At 42.0% G+C, this 22285-nt stretch overlaps 1 protein-coding gene across 2 annotated transcripts in view; it reads right to left on the bottom strand.

The window, feature by feature from the left end:
* The window catches only part of ADAMTS2 (ADAM metallopeptidase with thrombospondin type 1 motif 2), a 261263-nt gene that overhangs the window by 96963 nt on the left and 142015 nt on the right, over positions 1–22285 (bottom strand). For both annotated transcript variants that reach the window (XM_056349882.1, XM_056349881.1), the window contains one exon: positions 21908–22067. In XM_056349882.1, coding sequence (XP_056205857.1) covers positions 21908–22067 — 160 coding nt within the window. The remainder of the gene's footprint in view (positions 1–21907; positions 22068–22285) is intronic.

Below are 22285 nucleotides of genomic sequence, written 5' to 3'. Positions count from 1 at the left end.
ATGCATTAATGGCTGGGAAACGTTCAAGCACAGCAGTGATTAGTGTCAGGGGAAAAGCCTGGAGGAAGTTCAGTCATCAGGGCAGGATCTGAAAAGGGATCAGGAATGAAGGCATGAAGGGATACTCTGGAGAGCAAAAAGAAAACAAAATCCCAAGCAGATGCTCCCCTGGGGAGCCTTGTTTACTCCATTCATCAAGCAGGACCTCAACAGCATTGCCAAAAGCCAATCTGGCTGAAGTCTCCAGTGTAACTTGGCCGTGGCAGGCACCTGACATAAAAAAAATGTGGCCCAAACCAGTGAAGTTTGGCAGTTTTTTAGGAAAATTAAATCAGAATTCAATAATAGGAAGCATCATCAACGATAGCTGATTCTACCCACTCTGCTTACAACTCTGCCATCTCTCAAGATAAACCACCAGCTTCAAACTGCCCACATAGACATTCATTGAGACGCCTGGAGAAAAGTACCGCGCTGCTTTGTTCAGGCAAAAGTGTGAAATTTATCATATGCCTTGCTTTTTTTCCTTTGCTTTCCCTTTTCCCCTTACTTCAGACTGACAAGTGCAAATTAAAATTTCACACCCAGTCTCATGCAGGGAGCATGAAACTTTGGAGGATTTAGGTAGATTTTTCCAGGATTACAAGGACAGCAGCTGCCCAAGTCAGCAGCACCGAGCCAGCCCTGGCCAGCTTGCCCTGCCCTTGGGCAAAAAACTCGTGGTGCCAACATCTAATGGGGACAAAATGCAGATGATGTACTAACAGCATTATTGCATATACATATTTATATTTTTATTACTGGTAATAAAAAATATTTATACTGGAAAGTACGCTCAGATCAATCAAATTGAGGCCACAGACACTATATCAACAGAGGTTTGGTTCTCAGTGTCAGCGCAATAGAGCCACTTACAAAGCAGTCAAAGATAACCAAATGGTACTTACATCAAAACACCTAAAACTTAATAAATGATTAGTACCGAACACAGATTTTTACTGTGCGATTTCTAGAAACAAGAAAGGATTTATTACTTTGGACCATTTTTCAGATATTCCCTGTCCTTAGAAGCCTACTGCTAGTTTCTCTTTCTGTGGAAGCCTCACTAATCTACTCCATGTTCAGGCAATGGCTGAGGACAGCACAACTATTGCTGAGATGCTGACCTTTATCTCTTGGGCATGGCTGTTCTATGCCAACCTCCAGAACACTTCTGGCATTGTTAAAGATGAGCCATGGAAAACAGTAGTAGAAGACAGAAACAAAGATGTAAGCAAGAGGACAAAAGGAAACTGCCTGAAGTTGTGCCAGGGAGGTTTAGATTAAATATTAGGAAAAATTTCTTCACCAAAAGCCAGTTAAGCACTGGAACAGGTTGCCCAGGGAGGTGGTGGAGTCACCATCCCTGGAAATATTTAAAAGATGTATAGACATGTAACTTGGGGAAATGGTTTAGTGGTGGACTTGGCAGTGCTAGGTTAATGGTTGGACCCAGTGATCTTAAAGGTCTTTTCCAACCTGAACGATTCTATGATTCTAAGATTTATAAATTGTAGTACTGTGGGGTACCAAGCATCTTCAGCTCCTTTGTTACCCTTAGCCCTCAGAGACCTCTGGAGATGCACAGTGAACACCACCTCCATCAGTGCCTTCTATCTCCTTCACAGTTTTGTTGGACAAAGTCCTTGAGAAGTCCCATCTCTCGTTGCAACACAGTGTTATTTCAGTACCACTAAAGAGCAGCAAACGAGGGAATAGCTTCGCAAAATCAATGAGATGTACTTTTACATGCCAAAAGCATACCATAATACTCTACTAAATGGGAGTCCCTGGGAAAGTTCCCAGTAAGCTCAGAGGAGCCACAGCTTCACAAAGCTTTGATTGTCCCAAATTCTCTAATATCTTTTGGGTAGAAGCCTTCATTTGGCATGGTGTCATTTTTGACTGTCAATTTTTGACTTTCCAATTATTTGTTAAGCAAAAAATAATTTTCAAAGCACTTGGGTGAATAAAATTATTGCTTTCAACTTCACATAGATTCAGTCTTATCCCCATTGCCAAACTGCTGCAGCACAGCAGTGCTGGATGAGAGAAAACGTGTGGATGTTAGCAAGTGCCGCTCACTTCTGGATTTTTCATTACCTTGAACAGTGGAGCTCCCTTTTTGTAACATTAATTCCCACCAGTTCCTGCTGACATTCATGATTTAACTGGCAAGGACCTCAGCGAACTGCTGAGCAATCCATTTAAAGAAACAGGTTGGATATATTAGCTAGGAATTTTCTGGCACAGGTTCCTGTGTTTTGGTTCGTATATACCGCAGCACAGACATTCATGATCTACTTTTCTGTTTGCAGAGAACAACATTCTCCCCATTTTTGGAGACAATCTAGCACATGGAAAAGAAAGAGGTGGGGCTAGAGTCAACTCTCAGTTGTGCCGGTAGATATTTAGTGCAATGTCAACGAAGTCAGTGGCTTTGGAGGGTTTTGGCCCACCACCAGTGTAATTGAGGAAAGTCATCGACTCAGTATCTCTTACATAGCTCTGTATGACACAGACCTCGGAATTCAACACCTGCGTTATTACGGTTTTTGTTTGTGATTGTATTCGGTAACTCTGAACTTTTTTAAGTCAAAGTCAGGATGTGATGCCACTCTAACACCATGCAGCCACAACACTTCTAGAAAAGTATCCCTTAAAGAAAATAACTACACCCAGTGTCAGGACAGCACTGCAGGATTAACAGAGTCCTCCACATTTGAATATTGCTTTGTCCCAGTTCTGAATGTACAAAAAACAGCTCTGCTCTGTCAGGATGTTTTAATCACTGAGACTTATTCAGGAATACAAACATATGAATAAGAGTCATTCCTCCTTCCAAACACCACCAAACCACAGCAGAACATGAACTCTGCTCAAGGACACACATTTACTCAGCCGATGACTACGTTGCCAAGCTGCCTACCCATTTGCTTTATTTTTCTTCTTCAAGGGTGTGGAAATCTTTGTTCACTTAAAGGCATCCTTCTGGTTTATTGTCCTAGATCACTTACCTTCTGAGCGATGATTATCATCAGTACAAGCAACAGTGTGGGTAGTGGGATAAAGGTGCCTTATCCCAAGCAGAATTTGTCTTCCCACAGAAGTAAGTTACACAACAACACAAGCACAGTTGCATCATTTTAACTACAGGAGGTTACATTAGTACGATTTTTGTATTTACATAAAGATGAAGAAAAAAAATAATCATCTACAGGAACTAAAAAGTACATCTTGATTGAAAGATGGCTGAGACAACCTGATAACAGCTTATGTGTCTAGAAAACACTGGCACATGGAAGGGAAGGAATTTTAAGAAGAAAGTGGGGGAGGGTTAGCCACAAAGGATAAATTGTGAAAAATTATTAAACCTTAGACCCAAGAAAATATTTTTAAGCAGTGAGATCATTTAGACTAAAATGTAGGCTCCAAGCACAACTTGTTGAATTTCTTTCTCTGGAATTCTTTAAATAAGCCTGAACAATGCGCAGGAGTGGCGGTAGACAGGCTTGGGGCGTACTGAAGGACCGGAGAGATAGTTTCCATAGTAGACAGTGGATACTGATACTGCTATACAAGTGACCTCAAAGATCTGGAGTATTTGGCTTCTGAATCATAAAGAACGATAAACATCTCACATTCTACCCACATTTCCAAGGTTTTGCTTGCACTGAAAAATCATACATCAGATGGTATGCAGAGCGGCGCGAGGCAGAGACAGATGCAAAGAGAGAGGAATTGTTTGTAACCATTGCAAAGCATCCCTCCGCGGGGAATCCTGCGTTACACAGAAATTAAGCACATTTCCTACCTAACTGGTCAGGGGAAGTGAATATGCAGAATGGAAAGTAACAGCCTCTCCAGACGAGTAAAATTTGAGAATACCAACGGTCAAGAAACAGATTGGAAATAGCAAGTCAAAACAGGACTTTCGTTTTAATTCAGCAAACCATTATCAAACACTCAAAGCTAGGAGAAAAGTACAGCCAAAACCAACTAACAGCAAGGAAAATGCCTTCAACCATATGATCTGAATGAATGCTTATCCACACTCATGTAGAGAAAGGCTGGTATGTATGAGCCTGTCAGATCAAGAACTTAGAGCCTTGGTGATACACTATTTGCACCAAATTTTCAACTTCCTTCTTTAATTTTGTTTTCCTTCAGCTAATTATGCATCACTTGGAAAATTCAAACTACATTTCATTCCTGCTTTGATAAGAAAGATTATAAAATCAAAATAGGCTCTTAATTTAGACAAAATTTATTGTATTTTTCCAGAGGGGAAAAAAATACGAAACCAGAAACAGAAAAAAACAAGATATACCTTTGTGGGTGGCTTCTTGCAAAACTGGCAAAAGAAACCCACTGCTTTCCAGTTTCACTTCTATATTCAGACATGTTTGCATAACTTTTACATTTGGAAAGGATCTTCCATATTTCAGGGGAAGATGGTTCTAGTAACAAAAAAAATCTTTACCCAAAACCAAGTTCCTTTTGTATTCTTCATTTTTAGTTTAACAAAGAAAGCTTCATCTTATTCAGCAACACAATCCAAAAACCACTGAAACTTGATTCTTATCAAACACGATCCTAACAAAGCTCTTGAGAACAGTACATCCTTGAGACTAAGGTTTTGACATTAGTTTGTTCATCCAGGCTCCCTCCTACTTCTGCTCTTTATCTTCCCAGAAATTTTGCCCAGGTGGAATTAGAGAACACTGGCTGTTTGTCTCACATTTCTAGATGTCCAGATGTCTGACCAATGTACTGGTGTTTTGGACGACTCCTCCATGCAAGAGCACTGGTCATGAGGTAACCAACTTCATATGCACAATAAATCTAGTGCAGCTGCAATGTACTGGAACAAGTGAGCCACACATGTACCCAGTAAATTTGAGATGTCCTCCTGCACAGTGTCACATGTGCAGAGCACGCTCTAAAATTTCCTGAGCACACACAGCAAGCAGGACACAACTGGTATGTACTGGGTTGACAGTGTGCAGGTAGACCAGTGGTGCAGGACATGCACACCAAGTCCCATACATCTTGCAGATTAAGTCCCACATGACTTGGACAGCGCAGATTCACGGTGGTCAAAGCACACACAGATCCCTGTTTGGAAAATCCTGGACAGAGTGACAGTCCACAGGGCCTAACAGATTTGTCCAAGTCTCATTAAAATACATCAAAAAGCAGGTGACACTGAAATTCTTCATGAAGCTCGATCATTTAGCCATAAGGATACAGACTTCTTGCAAGATACAGCTATATCAGCAAAGAACAACACTTCAGATTGGAAGGCAGATTGGAAGAATCGAGTCTCTTGACACTGCTTAATTAAGCTATGCTGCTTTTCACACCAGGACTGCCAGCAGAAGGCAAAACATATTGCAAGCATACAGTTCTCTCCACAACCAGACACTAAATGGCACTCCTCCTTTGCTTCCTCACTCTGCTACGTGCCGTTCCACCTTGCCTACCAAGCACCCTGGCAGGGAACCATCGTGCACGGAGCGTGCACCAGAGCTGCTCTTCCCCAGCAATAAGGTGAGTTGTGCCGCTGCCCTCACCCAGTCTGCCCAGGAGCCAACACAAGCCCCTCAGCCGGCAGCAACAGGGCACTACGTGTATGTACTCTAAGCACGAAAGTTTTCTTCTGGCAAAGGGTGAGAGCACCAAGCAATGAAAGCAGCGGTGTGTGCCTTTAGACCGCTCTGCAAAGGGAGAGCAGACCCCAGCCTGGATTTGCACAGCAGCCCCCTATTGCAGCCCAAGCTCAGCGCTTCCAAGGGAAGGAAATTCACCCCGAGTTCTTGGTGGTGTTTCTGAAACATACTGTTAATCACTTTGCGGTTTATAAGAGCAAAAAGATAAATGAAGTCTGAGGGTTTACCCTGACTTTGTCATCAAGGTGATAGTGAGGGGGAGAAACGAGGAGAGCACCAAACGTGTATGCAGAGGTCAGGCCAGGAGTTTCCAAGTGTGTAGGTGCCTTATTGATCCCTCAGATCCTGAAACCAATAAAATTACCTTCTTGAGATCCATTTCTATACAGGCTGAAGACAGTAATTTCTCCTGGTTATCTAAAGAACTTGAAATTTGTTTTGAAAAACTTGAACATTTATTATAATGGAAGTGAGAAAGGTACCTGCACACGACAGTGACTTCTGGAAGAATGGAGAGAGACCAATACTGCAAGATGCTTTTGGCGTTAGCACACAGGGAAGCGTGTTTCTCCCCTTTTCAGCTGTAACAGAACTGAGATATGCTTTGCTTAGATTTAGTGGATATTTTAGGATTTGGGGAGCAAGGATCACCTTTTGGGTTTGTGTTTCAAGCTGAATTTGCCCATGAACAACAAATCCTCCTAAGTGCTAGCACAATTATATCAAATTCTTCCAACAATTTCACTATAAATTGGAAGAAAATAAAATGAGAGCAGCAAAGGCCTCATGCAATATGACATCTTGGTATACAGTGGTCAAAATATTGAGGGGGTATGACTGGTTCCTTAAAAAAAAGAAGTGGCTCAGCTGGATGAGATAAAAACAGAAGAATTGGAATGACAAACCAGTAACAACAGTTGTTAAAATTTTAGGAATTTTCAAAAGAAGTAAAAATTTTAGGCTTCTTACAGTCACACTGTAGAGTTGGAATAGTTTTGGTGAACGGAAGAAACATACAGAAGAAGAGCCCAATGCTAATTCAATCAATTATTGAAATCACTTGAGCATTTTTCAGAAAATTGGAGCAGAGGGATGAGAAGAAGGTACTGCTACATGACCACAAGGCAGTGATTTTTGGAAAGTACTATGGGAAAGGAAGGCACTATGTATGTCCTGCAAATTGGATTAAAAACAAAGCATGAATGGAACAATGAGATTAAGTACAGTGAAGCACATATCCCAAAAGAGGGCTGTACAATGAAAATTCAGAAAATTATATAATCAGAAAGCACCAGAAGGAATGGAGGCATGATTATTACTGACAGAGCTTAACAAAATTACATCCCAGCCCTGAATGCATCTGTACCAAACACTGGAGGAAGGCGTACCTAAGCAGGTGATAGGAAGCAAGACTGCACTCATTAAAAAGAAAAAGGAGCAGCTTGCACTGAAATCCCAAGACATATAACTTGGTTGCTTATGATCTGGAAGCTTCTTATCATATTCATTAGCGACAAATTGGTTGAACTGGTTGGAACTAATTATGTGTTTCTTGACATGAGGAAGGGTAACAACAAAGCGTAAGTGGGGAGAGAAAAAAAAATAATAAAAAAAATCAATTCTTGGTGGCCGAGCTGCTGAAGACAGAAAAAAGACTCTGCCTGAATTCTGAGCAAATTACATTAATGTGTATGACATTGTCACAAGCCTGTGTGCTAAGTGGTGAAAGCACATCTGTTGCAACTATAAAACAGCACGTACAAGCGTACAGTCTATGCAAGCAACACAGTGAAAAAAACCAGTAAAAAATAAGAATATTTTCCAAGGGACACTGATAATTTTTCATGAACAATGAAAAATGTTGCTGTCTCTCAACAGACATAAAAGCAGTGTCAAAGAGTGAAGTGTGGTGTGTCTTTGTTAGGAACACCTGGGTCCATTTCATCACATCAATGGATACACTCCATCATTAGGAAGACATAGGTCATATTCTCAATGCTTGATTTTTAACATTAGAATTAGCTCTCTCAAGTTAGAGATTAGCTTCAATGTGTTCAAATGAATCTCAAAGTAAATCACAAAAATCCAGAATGTACAAAATTAATCAAAACAGAGGCAGACAAAGGCACTTTGCAATTCAGGCAAATTCCGCCACCCAGTTTCCCACAGCCTTGCACTGGGTCTGCCCCCACTAAGCTCACTGGGAACTTTTCCATTAAAATCAGTGTGAACGGGATCAAGTGCATGGCTTGGCTGAACCTTACCCACTTGCCAACCAGTAATTTATTATTACAAAGGCGGTTCCCAGAAAATGCATTCATATAAGGTCTGTGAGAATTAGCTATCACATAACATGCATTGCCTACAGGGATTTTGAAAGACACTGTAAATTATTTGGTGGGAGTACAGTTCCATCTCACATTGCAAAGACTCCGAGCTCTCCTTTAAAAACTTTAAAAAAATTAAAAAGAAGTAAGTGTAAGGAAGAAACATGGCCTTTTAGCTAAGGGATTCTTTCTCCAAGAGATTCCTGGAAACCCCCACACCGTCGCTTCAGAGACATTTGGCTTTCCAGTTGCCTGACCTGAGACCCATAAGGACTGTAAACCCTACTAGTGTGATCAATCTTATCTGCTGCAAATCTTCAGGGCTTAGACAGACCGGTTTCCTTGCAAAGAACGCTCTGCCCTTTGCCGGTGCTTTCCGCCAGGGTTTCAGCAGCACAGAAGGCCATTTAATTCTCTGTGAGACATCTGACAAGAGGGTCCCAAATGGAAGAGCAGGCAATCAGTTATTACGGACTGGTAAACACCTCCACATAGATCTAAGGCTTAACTAATTCAGGCCGTGTGCCCTTCCACCCACACCCTACCGCCATCGCCAGCAGCCAGTGTAACAGCAGCATGAAAGCAGCCACATGAGGCTCTCCTGAAGTCCGCTAGCACCTCTAATAAAAGCATAATAGGAGTAGCTACAACATCTTTACAATCATCCCACCACTATCACACATCCAGCCACAAATACAAACCAGATCCACAGCCAAAAAATGGCAGAAACTAACCCTCAGGGCTGTCTTGGTGTTACTCACCACCAGTGGAGTCTTAAATAAAACTTCCACTGAACTTTCAGCCCAGACTTTATCCCAAAGCCTGTGTTTTCTCATATGTATTTTGTTGCTGTGCTGTTGCCTGTACATTTTGCAGCAGACTGATAGATTTTGCCAGCCTTCCAAAATATTCTGCTTCAGTAATTTATGACCTGCAGGTCAGTATCTGAAACACTCCAATGGGTTGCCATGGAGATGTCAATACCATCCGTTTCTCTGCACACATATAATTGGGATATCCGAAAAATACCTAGAAATTTAGAAATTATATTCAAGTCATCTTACGGTGACTCAAAATCAGATTTTCCCCCTTTGTTATATTTTACACTGGAGACTGAGCAGCATTTTAGGTCTGCCTGGGACATTTAATACCCCTAGCTAGAGCCTTTGGGCTGCCTTTTTCTAACCATTTCATAGTTTAACAAGTCTCCAGAGGGTCTGCTTAAAGAAAAACAAAGCAAAAAATACTTCAGCTTGCAAGGAGAATATAAAGTTAAAATGTATGATTTTCAGCCTGCTCTTTAGTCAGCACTTTCTTAACAGGGACTGGGAAAAGCCTAAGTCCAACTGGCAGGAAGCATGGCCAGTGAGCCTGTGAACAAGGATTCAAGCCCAGATTTAATCTATGGCTTTAGACAATACATCATTTTAAGCTCAGATCCTTGAAAGAACTGGTTCCCCAATCCCCATGAAATCAATTTTTTTATGTATTTAAAAGAAATCTGCTTTAAAAGCCACCTAACAAATATATTCAAGTGTCAAATATCTTGGGTTTGGCATACCCAGCTTCAATGTGAATAAATGTGTACGGGAACACTGAGATGTAGAGATCTCTGTAAAATGGGAACCAAACATCTGCCCTGCTCCACAGGGAAAAAACCATGCACAACTGCGATGTGTTCGTTACTATATATTATAACAGTGTCTCTCTAAAAAAGGAAAACCCTAGAACGAAAGAAACCCAGTAAGATGAATGAACTCTGAACACTGTGATATAGTGAAGCTTAATTAGACAAAAAGGATTGCTGCCCACTCAGCAACAACAAAACAGCTCAAAGGATGCAATTCTCAGTGCCCATTAATTTCATATATATTAATAGTCAGTCAAGGGCAATTTCTCATGTCACTGTTTGGTTACTGTTGCTGCAAGTCATACCAGACGCTTTCCCATGAAGTCACCTGCGTTTGCTGACCTATGGGAGAGTGAAGTTTCCAAAATGTCACTGCTTGCCACATCCAAAGACCTATTCAAAACCCCATGTCATTTAAATGACACTGCCAATTTATCCTGCAGGTGCTTCACAAAAAAAGAGACCAGACAGAGAAAACAAAATGATGGTTCATATTTAAAAGTTTTTTTAAAAAATCCCTACACCACCAAGGTAAACTTTCTCTGGTGACTTCCCTGCTAAGCATGCAAGGTGGTTTGTGAAGGGAGGCGAGGGACGGGCATCTCAGAGGCAGCTGCTTCAGGCATAAAACATTTCTCAGTGTCTCTCACCATTCACAGTCAGCAAGCACCTTCAACAACTGTAATATGCCTCCACATGTACAACAGGAAAAAAGATCTCCTTGACAGCCAAACAGACGTGGTCACAAAGCGCACAGATACCTGACAAGATTATAAATATAAAAAATTCCCACAGGTGGCAGTTCATGGAAACCACTATTAGGCTTTTCTTTTCAGGTTACTTTTAGGACTGAGCATGTCTCACGTGTGACTCGTTCTTTGGATAAAAGAATCCTTCCTTAAATGTTCTGTAAATAATCACTCCAATTTTTAAAAAGCTACAATTGTTGAAGCAATGTTAAAATATTAGGGTTACCGTCAAAAACCAAACAAACAAAAACCACAAACACATGTCTTTTTTTAAAATTGACAGTCTGTAGTTGCCAAAACCTGCAAAATGTAGCAAAGCCCAGGGAAATGGATTTCGTTCCAAGGACAACTGTCTGAAGCCCAGCAGTGCTAAAGAAAGCGAGCCTTAGCACTGCAAGGTTCCTGCAGCATGACAGCCTCCGAGCGGGCCCGCAGCGAGGGACTGCGGAGGCTGAGCTGCCAAGGACCACTGCCCTGACTCCTCCCTGATGCTCGGCCCTTCAGGATTTCTGGCTGCCTTTCCTCGCACACCCATCAGACAATACTGCAAAGGGTTGATAAGAAACCTCTGAAGAACTATCTACCTGTAGAACTGTCAGCTCCGGAGCTGAAATAAAACCAATCCCTAATCCCCTCACCATCCAGATTGTGATTAATAATTTTCCCCCTTGAAAGCAGCACACATTGACGGGCAGGTGAGCCGTGCCAGATGGTCTGAGCACACAGACAGAGCTGGAACAAGTAAGTGACTGCACAAAAACTCACAGATAAAAGGAAGAGCAAAGATGCATACCAGGCTTTTGATCAAAGACCTTGCTGGAAAATAAAGTATGCGGTATTTAACCCATTAACAAGCACTGCAGTTCCAAAGAGCCGTGCAACATCACATATCGAAAGAGGCGCCAGTTGGTCTGCAAGAGACTTCGCCCTTTGCACCAGGTGGACAACAGAACCGGGTGCCAGTCTCTGTGAGGGTCTCTTTCCAGATGCTCAGCCAGCAGAGAGAAGGGTCTCCACTGGCACTGAGGAAAGCCATGCAAGGATTCAGTTGCCTGCCTCAGTGCTTTTGGACCATCCAATAGCCTCTACCTGGTGACTGCATCCCTTTCAGCAATGCGGCTCAGATAGCAACAGCTGGCAGAGGGACCGTGTGGCCAGCAGGGGAGGGGACTAGTCTGCCATTAGCACAGTGTTAGATTGGTTTAAACCAATTACGAAACTATGCCCTTGTTCTTGTTACAGTAGCAGAGTCTCAGCAATACAGGATCAGGATGCAGGTCTGTGCAGGCAGTGTTGCAGGGTTTGAACTAGGCAAGAGCATCATGCCACGTCCCAGATGCGATGGCAAGTCAGTGAAGCTGCTGGTGGCTACTGCTCACTAATTGGCCTTTAAAAGAAAGGGTTCAAATCCAAGAAGGCACCACTGCATTAACAAAATAATCATTGCTTGGCTTAAGAGTACATCATGGACCAAGACAGTCCTGTCAACAGAACATTTAAAATCTAACACGCAAATGTTAGGTAACACAGCTCCTGAGGTTTATATTCAAATGAACAAAGACAATTAAATTCAAACTATTACCGGCAAACATGCATGTGAGACTTTATGCCATACACAGTCTGGGACAAAATATTTTGAAAAATAATTATAAATCATTTGTAACGTGATAATCTAGAAAAATCAGAGTTTGCACTCATAATTTGCAGTAACATAGTTTCTGCAAGTTTATGTTACTTATCCCAGTTTCAAAATAGTGTTTCCGTTCTATAGAAAAACACATATTTTCAAGAAGAAAGTAATTTACTACTGTACCAAAGTGCAGCTTCAACTGAAATCACTAATTTTGCTGGCTTTTTCCCTGGTCTAAGATCCTCTTGCCTTTTATAATTTCAGGAAAGCACAGGGGAAAGGAGACTTGCACTAGCTGAACACCACTGTTGCTTGCTTTTCAAGTGAGTTATTTTTACCTAAAAAATCCAGGCAGCCCCAAGAATTGCTTAGGGAATTCAAAACACAGAGAACACAAATAAATAAGCAAGAGCTACAAAACGGCTACAGAAAGTTATTACCCACCACAGGCTCTAGTTATAAACCAATACTCTGTAGACCATGCACCTAATTCATACCAACCATTGGGTTACTACAGGTATATTCCCCAGCCTCCCACAGAGCGTAACACGTGCTTTGCTAAAGCAAAAGCATCAAAGCAGCACATGCTTCCCTGCTCATCACTGCACCCGCACACACCAGGGGAAGAATCAGGCCCAAAGACCTGCATCCCTCTCTCACCCTAACTGCAAAAGGCAGGTGAAATTCTCGGTGTCCCTCTGCCAGCTCACTCAGCAGGGAGTAGTGGCGAGCAGTATTTGTCTGCGCTGCTAAGCTGCCCCAGCGCTGCTGTGTCTCGCCCAGTGCATGGGACTTGTGACTGCAACAGGGAAGGGAGGCAGGACAAGCAGTTGTGCCTGTGCTGGGAGATGGATTTAGGGCAGTGGGAAAAACAGCCTTTAAAGCGAACAGTGCATAATGCAGTGATTAAATGCGTTACAATGCATAACCTACCATATACACAGTCAGCTGAAGAAAACAGCCCTTTAGCTCGGGGATTAGCTATGCAGCACCAGCTCTGAGGCACGGAAATACTCTCCCTTTAACCAGCGTTGAGCTCATGAGCAACAGCGTTTGCCTGTAGGACATGCTTGTGTACAGCAGCCACCATGAATTAAATTAGTGCAGAGAAAGACCAAGTGGTTTGTTTTTCATTCTCCACCTGGGTCTCGCACTGTTATAAACACAGTGACCCTTCCAGTGTCCCTTCTGCAAGTGCTGAGACACCAGCAGCACACAGCACTGCTTCAGTGGCTGGCCACCGAGGAGCAGATTTCACACAGCTGAGAACAGTCAGAATCAGCTGGAATACATTTTTAATCCTTGGACCACTTCACAAGGCCTCACATGGGGCTCTACTGTTACAAGAAATGACAGAAATGTAGATGTCTCAAGGATACCCATCTACCTTGCAACTCTGGGCTTGTCCGTTGCTTTCATTTGATGATGCCTGGAGCTTTTAGCCTGATCAAACTATTTTATCATCATTATCATGGACAGCAGACAAAATTTATGCCACTTCCAGTCAGGAAATATACAGAAAATGTTTATCAGCATTTTCTACTAGAGCTTATTTTAGTGACGCATACCAGATGCTATTTTGCGTATTGTTATTAAACACAGAGCTTGAATCCCATGGTACAAAACAGCAGACACTACATGCTACTCATATTTTTGAACTTTCAGTTCCAAAATCCACTTCCTAAACAGAGATACGGGCTGCAGAACACTTTCAGTTTGTCAGAATATTAAGGTCTTTCTGTGAAGAAGTTTCTCCCTCTTTGTGCCTGGCAGAGACATCAGAACCCGCTGGACCATTGCCATCCTCTGTCTTTCTCAGCAGGTTGGACAACATGAACACAGCTTGCAAATAAACAAACCCCAATAGGATGACACTTTGTGGGAAAAAAACGTAAATGTGAAATTGCAAAAACCATGTGGGTGTGCACATACATTTTCATAAGCAAAAACTCCTCACATGCCTGTGGGCGGCTGCACACACTCACATGCAAGCACTCGCACAGGCTCTGAAGGCAACGTTTTGACTTATGAACTGGTGCTCCAATGAACTCTGCTCTTCCACTGGGTTATTACCAGCAAGAAACAGGATCAGCTTTCAGTAAAAACAAGGTTTATGTTACTCTTGTCCAAAAGGCAAATATTTTGTTCTCTCTTTCCTCCCAGGAGACTGAGAGGCTAAATTCATTAAGGACTGTGAGATCGATGGATATTATGAGGAAGAATAAAAATGAACCTTAATGAAATCTGTTGTAAAATGTTTTGTCTCTATAAACAAGCAACTGTTGACTACATGTAAACATAAACAAGTGATTAATCAAGCTTAGTTTCACACACACCCAGTGCTGAATTAATTGACAGAAGAATGTGATAAAATAAAATGAGCACTTTCCCATTTTTCATAAAAATTTTGCAGGAGTATTTGTATGAGAATTGAAAACTGTTGTTTTGTAGACCAATATCAGTTTGATTATATTTAGCAGCATTTGGTAATGTTCAAGTCCAGCTGTAAGCTGTTCACAACAATCACTTAGGAGAGCCTTATCATAATGTTTGAATTGGTAGAAAGGCTAAAATTAACTCATCAGCCGAGAAAGAAATTAATTTTATTTTGACATTAGCTAATGATACCAGTAAATGAGTGATATTTAAATAAGCACAAATAATTAAGTTGTTCACCTTTAATTCATGCATTTCTGAATGGAAGTATCTTGCTCCAGTAACATGCCTCAGCCAAAACAGAACCCACTTCCATTCAGAATAAAAAAAACATTTAGCCTAAGGCGCATATCTGAATCCCACTGGAATTTATTTGGCTTAAGTGCCTGCTCAAAGTTAAGCATGTGCTTAAGTATCTCCTTGAAGTCTACATGGATCTCAGGCTACCTCATGAGAAAGGTGGGGACAAACACAGAAACTGAGCTTCTTAAGACACTGTTATTCTGTTCCTGTATTCCAGGTTTAGCAAGTGTTCGTTACAGGAATGACTGCACTTCTGTGGAGCGCATGGGAGAGGGAGGTGACAGCTCAGCACCAGGAATCCACAGCGGAGCCGGCCTGTGTGGCAGCTCCCTGCTCCCCGTCCCAGCATCGCCGTGCAGCAGGGTTCTGCACCACTCCACGCCACCCCACTGCTTTTCACTTAGGTACAAGAGGATTGATGCTACTGGTGAAACAAAACAGTGCTGCAGGGACTACAGATTTGATGTCATGAAGAAATAATGAGAAAAGATTTAATGAGCGTTCAATTGTTCTGAAAGCGATTTTTAGCATCTGGAAAAAAGGAGATGTTTAATTAAAAGCACAAGCCTTTTGAAGATGCAATATGCTTTCCAAAGCACTCAAATATTCAAAAAAGCCCACTGTAAGAGTAGCCTGCACAGCTTTACAGTCATCCTGATACACATGCGCATCACCACGCAGCTGCAGTTACATGAGTACTTCCCCTCCCCTCCAAAAAAACCACAACAAAATTACTAATACTAAAAAAAAATAAAAAAATCAATTAACTTCATAATAATTTTACTTCCAGACAAAAGAAAACTGACTGTCCCAGAAGCACTTCGAAGGATTGACTTTTCACCTGAGACCATTCTGTGGCCCAGCTAAGGCCACCTGCTTGGGGAGGTCTATGGTAGAAAATTCTATCAACTCCGGAAAAAAAAGGTTATTGCTTGTATTTCACACCAAGGACATGTAAGAGCATTGTTCATTAGCCTTCACCTAATCATCCCAGATGATTTATTGCACTGTTATAAAAATAGAAACCTTTAGATTTATCCTAAAGTTTCATATTAAAATTGCTGCAAGGATCTTACTTGCCTGTGCTAGCAAAAAACTGCTTCATCAGCTGCACCTATGGTTGGGAAGGGTGACACCCAACGGCCTAAGTTCACTCTCTGAAGACTTGCTTTTTCATGAGTGCATAACCTTGCTTCTTACTCAAAAGTTGATTCACAATTGAATTCTCAATCTTTCCTTTCCCAGAAAAGCCCCATGAATCTGCAATGTGAAATTCAGAGAAAACCCAAGACAGGAGAGAAAGACAGATGTATTTATCATGCACAGATGATGTAGCAAGGAGACAAAAAATATTGTCATCAGTGCCTTACTGACTGCAAAATAAGGGAACAGTAATTAATCAGCAGGAGTACATGCTGAGAGGAAATATTGATTGAATTTGAAGAAACTTCAGTTTCCTGAAGGAACTGTTCCCCTGCAAAGGTAACCAGGAAAGTTTCTGTAAATTAGAATGGCAACCAGCCAACCTGCAGCCAATCTGAGTGTCATTTCAGGCAATCCAGAAAAATATACACCAGATGTACGTTGGTTTTGAAAAAGTAATTTAAATACATTAGTAAATCAATGGCATTGACAGTTTGATGGACTATGATGGAGTAGTCTTCCTCTGAAATATCATCTCTAAAACCTGCAAAGCTCTGGCAACTGAGTTGCTACAACTTTATCATATTTTTAACTTCTTAATCTTTTCCAGTAACTTCTAGTGTTTGGTTGTTTACACTTAAATTGACATGGATTTCTCTCCTGCTGAATCGGCCCCCAGCCCCTCAGGACTCCAGTACGTCCCATCAGTGTGAGGAAGAGGAAAGGCTTTTGTCCTTCTGCATTGTGGAGGGGCAGATGTCACTAACAGGACTGAGCAGCAGTTCTGCTCTGACGAGGTTTGGGCATCTGTCAGAAAGGAGCTGGTTGCTTCTGCTGAGTAGTAGCAGCAACTTATTTCTGTCCTTTTACCTGACTGGTATGTGTTGATGGCCCAGGGGATGTTAGCCATCCTCGACATAAAGGAAACAGTAGTAGAATTAAAAAAAAAAAGACAGAGAAAAGGATGGGTTTTGCCCCAAGAAGTACACCATGGGGTCACAGAAAATGATCCCATCTTTCAGCACCAAGCCACTACGCTTCTGAAGGTCTGACCGCAAGGAAGCCCAAGTATTGCCCTGGGAAAGGGATCACGAGTCTCCAGCAGAGGCTGTGAGTCCGTCCACCCCGTCAGCCCAGAGCATATTCATGATGGGACTTGCGTCAGATTGGGTTTGGCCATTCCAAGGGATTTAATTAGCAGTAAAGAAACAACAGTCTGCCTGGTTTAAGCACATTTGGAGAGTTACCTTGCTGTCTTCCTTCAGTAATAAACTGTTCTTGGCTAAGGTCATCTTTCATCTGCACAGTAAATAAAACTGTCAAGTAAAGCTGAGTTTCTGTTTCTCATCAGTCAAGCAATACAATAAAACTCGAAGCAGCATATTTAGACAATGATTTTGAGAGAGAAGGCAAACATAAGGAATTTTTAGTATAATCATTTCCTCTCCGTTGATCAACATAACAGACACAGTAATTTAGCTGGGGAAATGGATATTAAAGCTTACAAGCCTGATAATCAGATTGTCTTTAGAGGCAAAAATCAAGCTGGTTTTCCAGACCTTGCCATAACCATTAATTAAATACTTGCCATCTCTTCACTTAACATCTAAAGAACCTAAAGAACTCTAAACACCTAAAGAATATTTAAGCAAAAACCCAGCAGTCTGAAGAAAAAACAACCTCCCCTAGCATGCCTATTTTATTCTAGTTCTATCATGTAGGAAGTTTTACTGCTGTCAAGCAACATTTCTCTTCTTTGTAAGAAGGAATTCAACTGGAAATATTAAAATATTTTCAACATGCTGCTTATTTTTATCTAGAGAAAGATAAATTATTATATGCATGCAAGTACTAAAAGCAGTTGCCAGAAAAAATAGGGTTTATTCCCACCATACCTGCAATACATCAACCACTACATGACAATATTTCTTTCCAAAACAATTAGCCTAATTTGTAACGAGCTCGCACAGAATTTCACAGTACTACTCTGCTGCAGATTATTACTTGCCTAAAATATGATGCTTACATTTTTCCAGTACATAACAAATAGTATTCTTTGAGAGGGGAAAACCAAGTAGAAATATTACACCCTTTACTCTGTGATTCTCACAAACACCAGATAATCCTGCACCAGTCAAAACACAATGATTCAGGCTGCCAAAAGAAGTATTTACTTTTCCCAATATTCTGATAGCGTTTTACGTAAACACAGAGGCAAACCTGGTACGGTCTGAAATCAGACTAGAGCTCTGCTGCTCATTTCATGTCCATTCTCTCCCAGCACATTCCACTTCTTAAAACCCTGCACGTCAGCAGAGCCTTCATAAAAGAAGATGCATACCTTGATCTCTCCAAGGCTTAGGAGGCTGTGGGTTTTGCTTATTTGCATTTTTTAAACAGATGGAATAAAATCTCAGCTTCCCTTACTATAATACAAGATAGATACCAGCATATGGAAAATGCTAGACAAAAGTGCTGTCCAGTCCCCCTTGCCGTACCTGTTAGCACAGTTCGAATTTACTTCCACATTTGGGAAAATGCAGATTTTTTTCTTTATGCATGAATCCACCCTCACAGCAATAGAAAATGGATCTTCCATTAGTCCTAGTTGTCTTTTGGGGAAGATCAGCTGCCCGTCCACTTCAGGGACCTCTCTGCTGCTGTCCTGCAGCTCCGTGTTGGAGCTCTCTGTCTGGGCAGCCACGCACATTAACTCGGGATCTCCAACAAACCAACACGCAGAACAACTGCATTTAGGAGACTATGGCCCCATATAGATTCATTATGAGAATAATTAAAGTCAGAGCAAGTTTGCCCCCAAAGTCTCAAATGGCTAAAGACGACCACCCGCTCAGGCGGTGTGCCGGGCATGAAGAGCTCTTCATTTCTGGATGGAGACAGGAGGCACGAAGAGCCCCCCTAGCCCTGTAGAGCCCCATGCCCTGCGCCGCAGGAGGCTCCCTACACCCCGCTGGGACCTCCGGCTCCACAGCCCCAGCCCCACTTCTCCAGGTTCTCCCCCGCAGAGACTTCCCTCCCAGCAGTCCCTAACGGACCTGCCGACGGTGGGAGTAAATCCCAAAGCCCTTGTGCGGTGCAAGGTCCAGCACGACCGCTGCCCAGCGCAAGCCCCTCATCCTTGAGATGATGACTGACCCACTCAACTCCAAGTCCATGGAGCTTTCAATTGGTTCACCTCCTGTTTCACTGGGGAGAGAACAGCTTGTCCTATTTCTTGTGAAAAGAGTGCCAGAGACAGGAATATTTATAAGGGACTTTATCTATCCAAACCCAAGCATTCAAAAATCATGACTCACAATCCCCTCCCAAATCATAGGATTAAATTAACATATCATGGGATTTTGAAAGATGCTGTCTTAAAAATTATGGACTACTATACACTTTGTGTTACTCACTTTATTTACACAGTCAGAAACAACAAAGTTTTTATCAAAAGTTAAAAGAGCCAGAAGCTCACCTAGGGAGAAAAAAATCATCACATATTCATGAGATTCCTGGAGGCTGGACCTTTAAAAATAGTCCAAGCGTTACAATTCATCACATGTAAATTTATGGGACTTGGCAACAATGCAGTTGTCTCCAGGGATGGTGGAAGAGGGGGAGTGCTCTTGGTTAACCTCTTTCCCCCCCCCCCCCCCCCCAACCAGTTACAGCATGCTGAAAGTGCCCTACTAAGTATTTCCTAAATAAGCTCATTGATTAATTTAAAGCACTATGGAAACACGCAGCACAGCATGTTTATCAACACCCAGTCACTAAATATTTTGACATTTGTTAACCAAAACTAGATGCATTCTGGAAAAAGACAAACTGGAAAATAAAATTACAGTTTTTGAAAGCATGTCCTTTCCATGCCTGTTGCCTAGAGCAAATCAGAGGTGGGAAGCCAGGTTTAATAAAAAGTAGCAGAGAACAGACCAGTTTCGGAGTGGACATTCAGTGGTTCTGTTAAAGACAGAGTATTTCACGGGGGAAAAAACCTGTACAGTATTGTGGGCTTTGCTCTAAAATAAAAACTAATCTTTAATCAGTTTTACAAATCAAAAGATGGTGGATGGAAGGGAATATTACTACTCTTAGGATTTTTTCCTTATTTTTAAAATTTGAAATATGAAAAATCACAACTATTCCTACCCGTCACCGACACCTGCTGTTCCAGACACGGTCAGTGCTACGGCTCAGCCTGGCCTGCCCGAGTTCAGCCTCACTTTTGCTTTTTAATCCTACAGTGCTGGCTGATGGCTATTATGATTTTGTGCCTTTGTACCAGTGCCTATAAACTTCAGCCCTTACACAAGCCCTCAGCACAGGAGAGGTGACAGACGCAGAAGTCCGGTGGCATCACACACTGCATGTAGCTTTGCTGCCAGCCGCGGTGGGCAGCCCACGAGCAGCCCTGCCATCCGCTCCACAAGCGGCCACGCAGCACGGCGCTGCATTTCAGAGAGGTGTTTTCAGATACTGCTGTCAGAGCCTTCCTCTAGCAGGTACCACATGCCAGTAACTGGAGCTGATCTACAATTTCTGCCTTTCTGTGTACCAGACTCCTACTCCTGAGGAATATTTACCATCCAAAAACAAAAATACTGCCATAAGGTGTGAATAAAATCAAGTCTCTTTTGTTTAAGAGGAAACAGAGTGGCTGGCTGATATTTTCCAACACTGCAATAATTTTATAAACACCTACTAAAAGAGCAACTTCCATCCTATGATTATGTGATTGTGGCATTCAAATTCCTGTATCCCCCAGCTCTGCTCCAGAACAAGTTCAAAGGCAACCAGAAGAGCCCAACGCAGCCTGTGTCAGTCACAAGGTACATGGACCATACTGATGGCCAAAGTGAGGCAAAAAAGTTAGCTGAATGCCATTGCTTGCTTTCTTTTTTCTCCCCGTTCCAACTTGAACATTGAGAAATTTATATTGTTCACTTGACCCTAACTTCAGTGCCCCATCTCTGTGATTCAGATGGTTTCTGGGGATTACTAAATGCAAGAATAGAGTGTAGAGTAGCATTTTTACAACAGGTACCATACTCTTTCTCTTTTGAAAATGATTAAGGTAGCCATAGTAGAGGGATGGGGATCACTGGGAAAATTTCTACAAAGGACATTCTAACACACTGCATTATAGTTTAAAACATATTATAGTAAAATAAGATAATACTAGGGTATGAGTGGCAAATAAGTCTGCAGTTTGGTACACACATTTGGAACAAAAATGTAGCTCTTCTGTTGTTTCCACTCAAATGACCCAGTTAATCTCAGTGTTAACATCAGCTGTCAAAACATGCACTTACCAGATTTGCATCCTTTATTCAGAAAAAAAGGTGCAACATCCAAGCAGTTACTGGAGAAATAGGAAATACTACATAGAACAGGTGTTTATGTTTAGCTCCCGTTATTCCATCACTGTCTATCACATACTTAGTATGTTAAATTCCACACTTGGAAACACATAAATAAGAACGTTTGTGTTCATATCTGAAGATACCATTATTTCACGGCTGGCACTAAATCCAGCCCAGTGAAGACACTGTCAGCGAGAAGCCCACATACCATGTCAGCCTCCATGTTCTTGCTGCAGCTTTTGTAAAGCCAGCACTGCTACCTGTCCCCAGCAGGCACAGGCACCTCTGCACTGCTGCTTCATCCACCACCCCCTTCTGCTCTGACCCAGGGACTCATTGGGACGCATGACATTATGCTATCTCCAGAACCAAGGAAACTCTTTCAAGCATATACAATTCCACCATCCTGGAGATGGTTTTGGCTGCTGCAATGCTTGCTTACCCCAGGTAAATAAAGTGTTCAACTCCTTCCCTACTTTTTCATCCACAGAGGAATTAAGAACACATTTCCATTTTCAAGAACAACAAAGTCAGAGATAGCAGATCACATTGGCTACATGCCTTCAGCTACACTTTATATATCAGCTGGCATTAACATCTCTGCCTTACCTTTATACACGGCATCCGCATTCTCAATAGGAAGCTCCTTCTTGGCAGCTGCTCTGCGATAGACCACGTGCGTTCTGCCTCCTCCCTCTTCCTCCTCCTGGGCCCCCTTCTCCAGAGGTTCAATGAAGAACTCGTCCTTGTCTGTGCGAATCATGCCAGCCTGCAGCAACAGGGCAGAGATCGAACATTTTGCATTACTGCACATACAGCAGACGTTGTAAGTAAACAGTTACAATATGCTTAAGCACACTTTAGTGCTCTCTAGAGAGCAATTAGGATGCAGAGAGGAAACGAGGTGAATTCTTTATTAGAGCAAAACGAAGCATCATTTCCCCAACTTGACAAGAAAGGACAAAAGATACAACCCCGAACCAAAAG

This window comes from Falco biarmicus, chromosome 8 (assembly GCF_023638135.1).
Source record: "Falco biarmicus isolate bFalBia1 chromosome 8, bFalBia1.pri, whole genome shotgun sequence".
Taxonomy (NCBI): Eukaryota; Metazoa; Chordata; class Aves; order Falconiformes; family Falconidae; genus Falco; species Falco biarmicus.
This window is presented reverse-complemented; position numbering and strand designations above follow the sequence as displayed.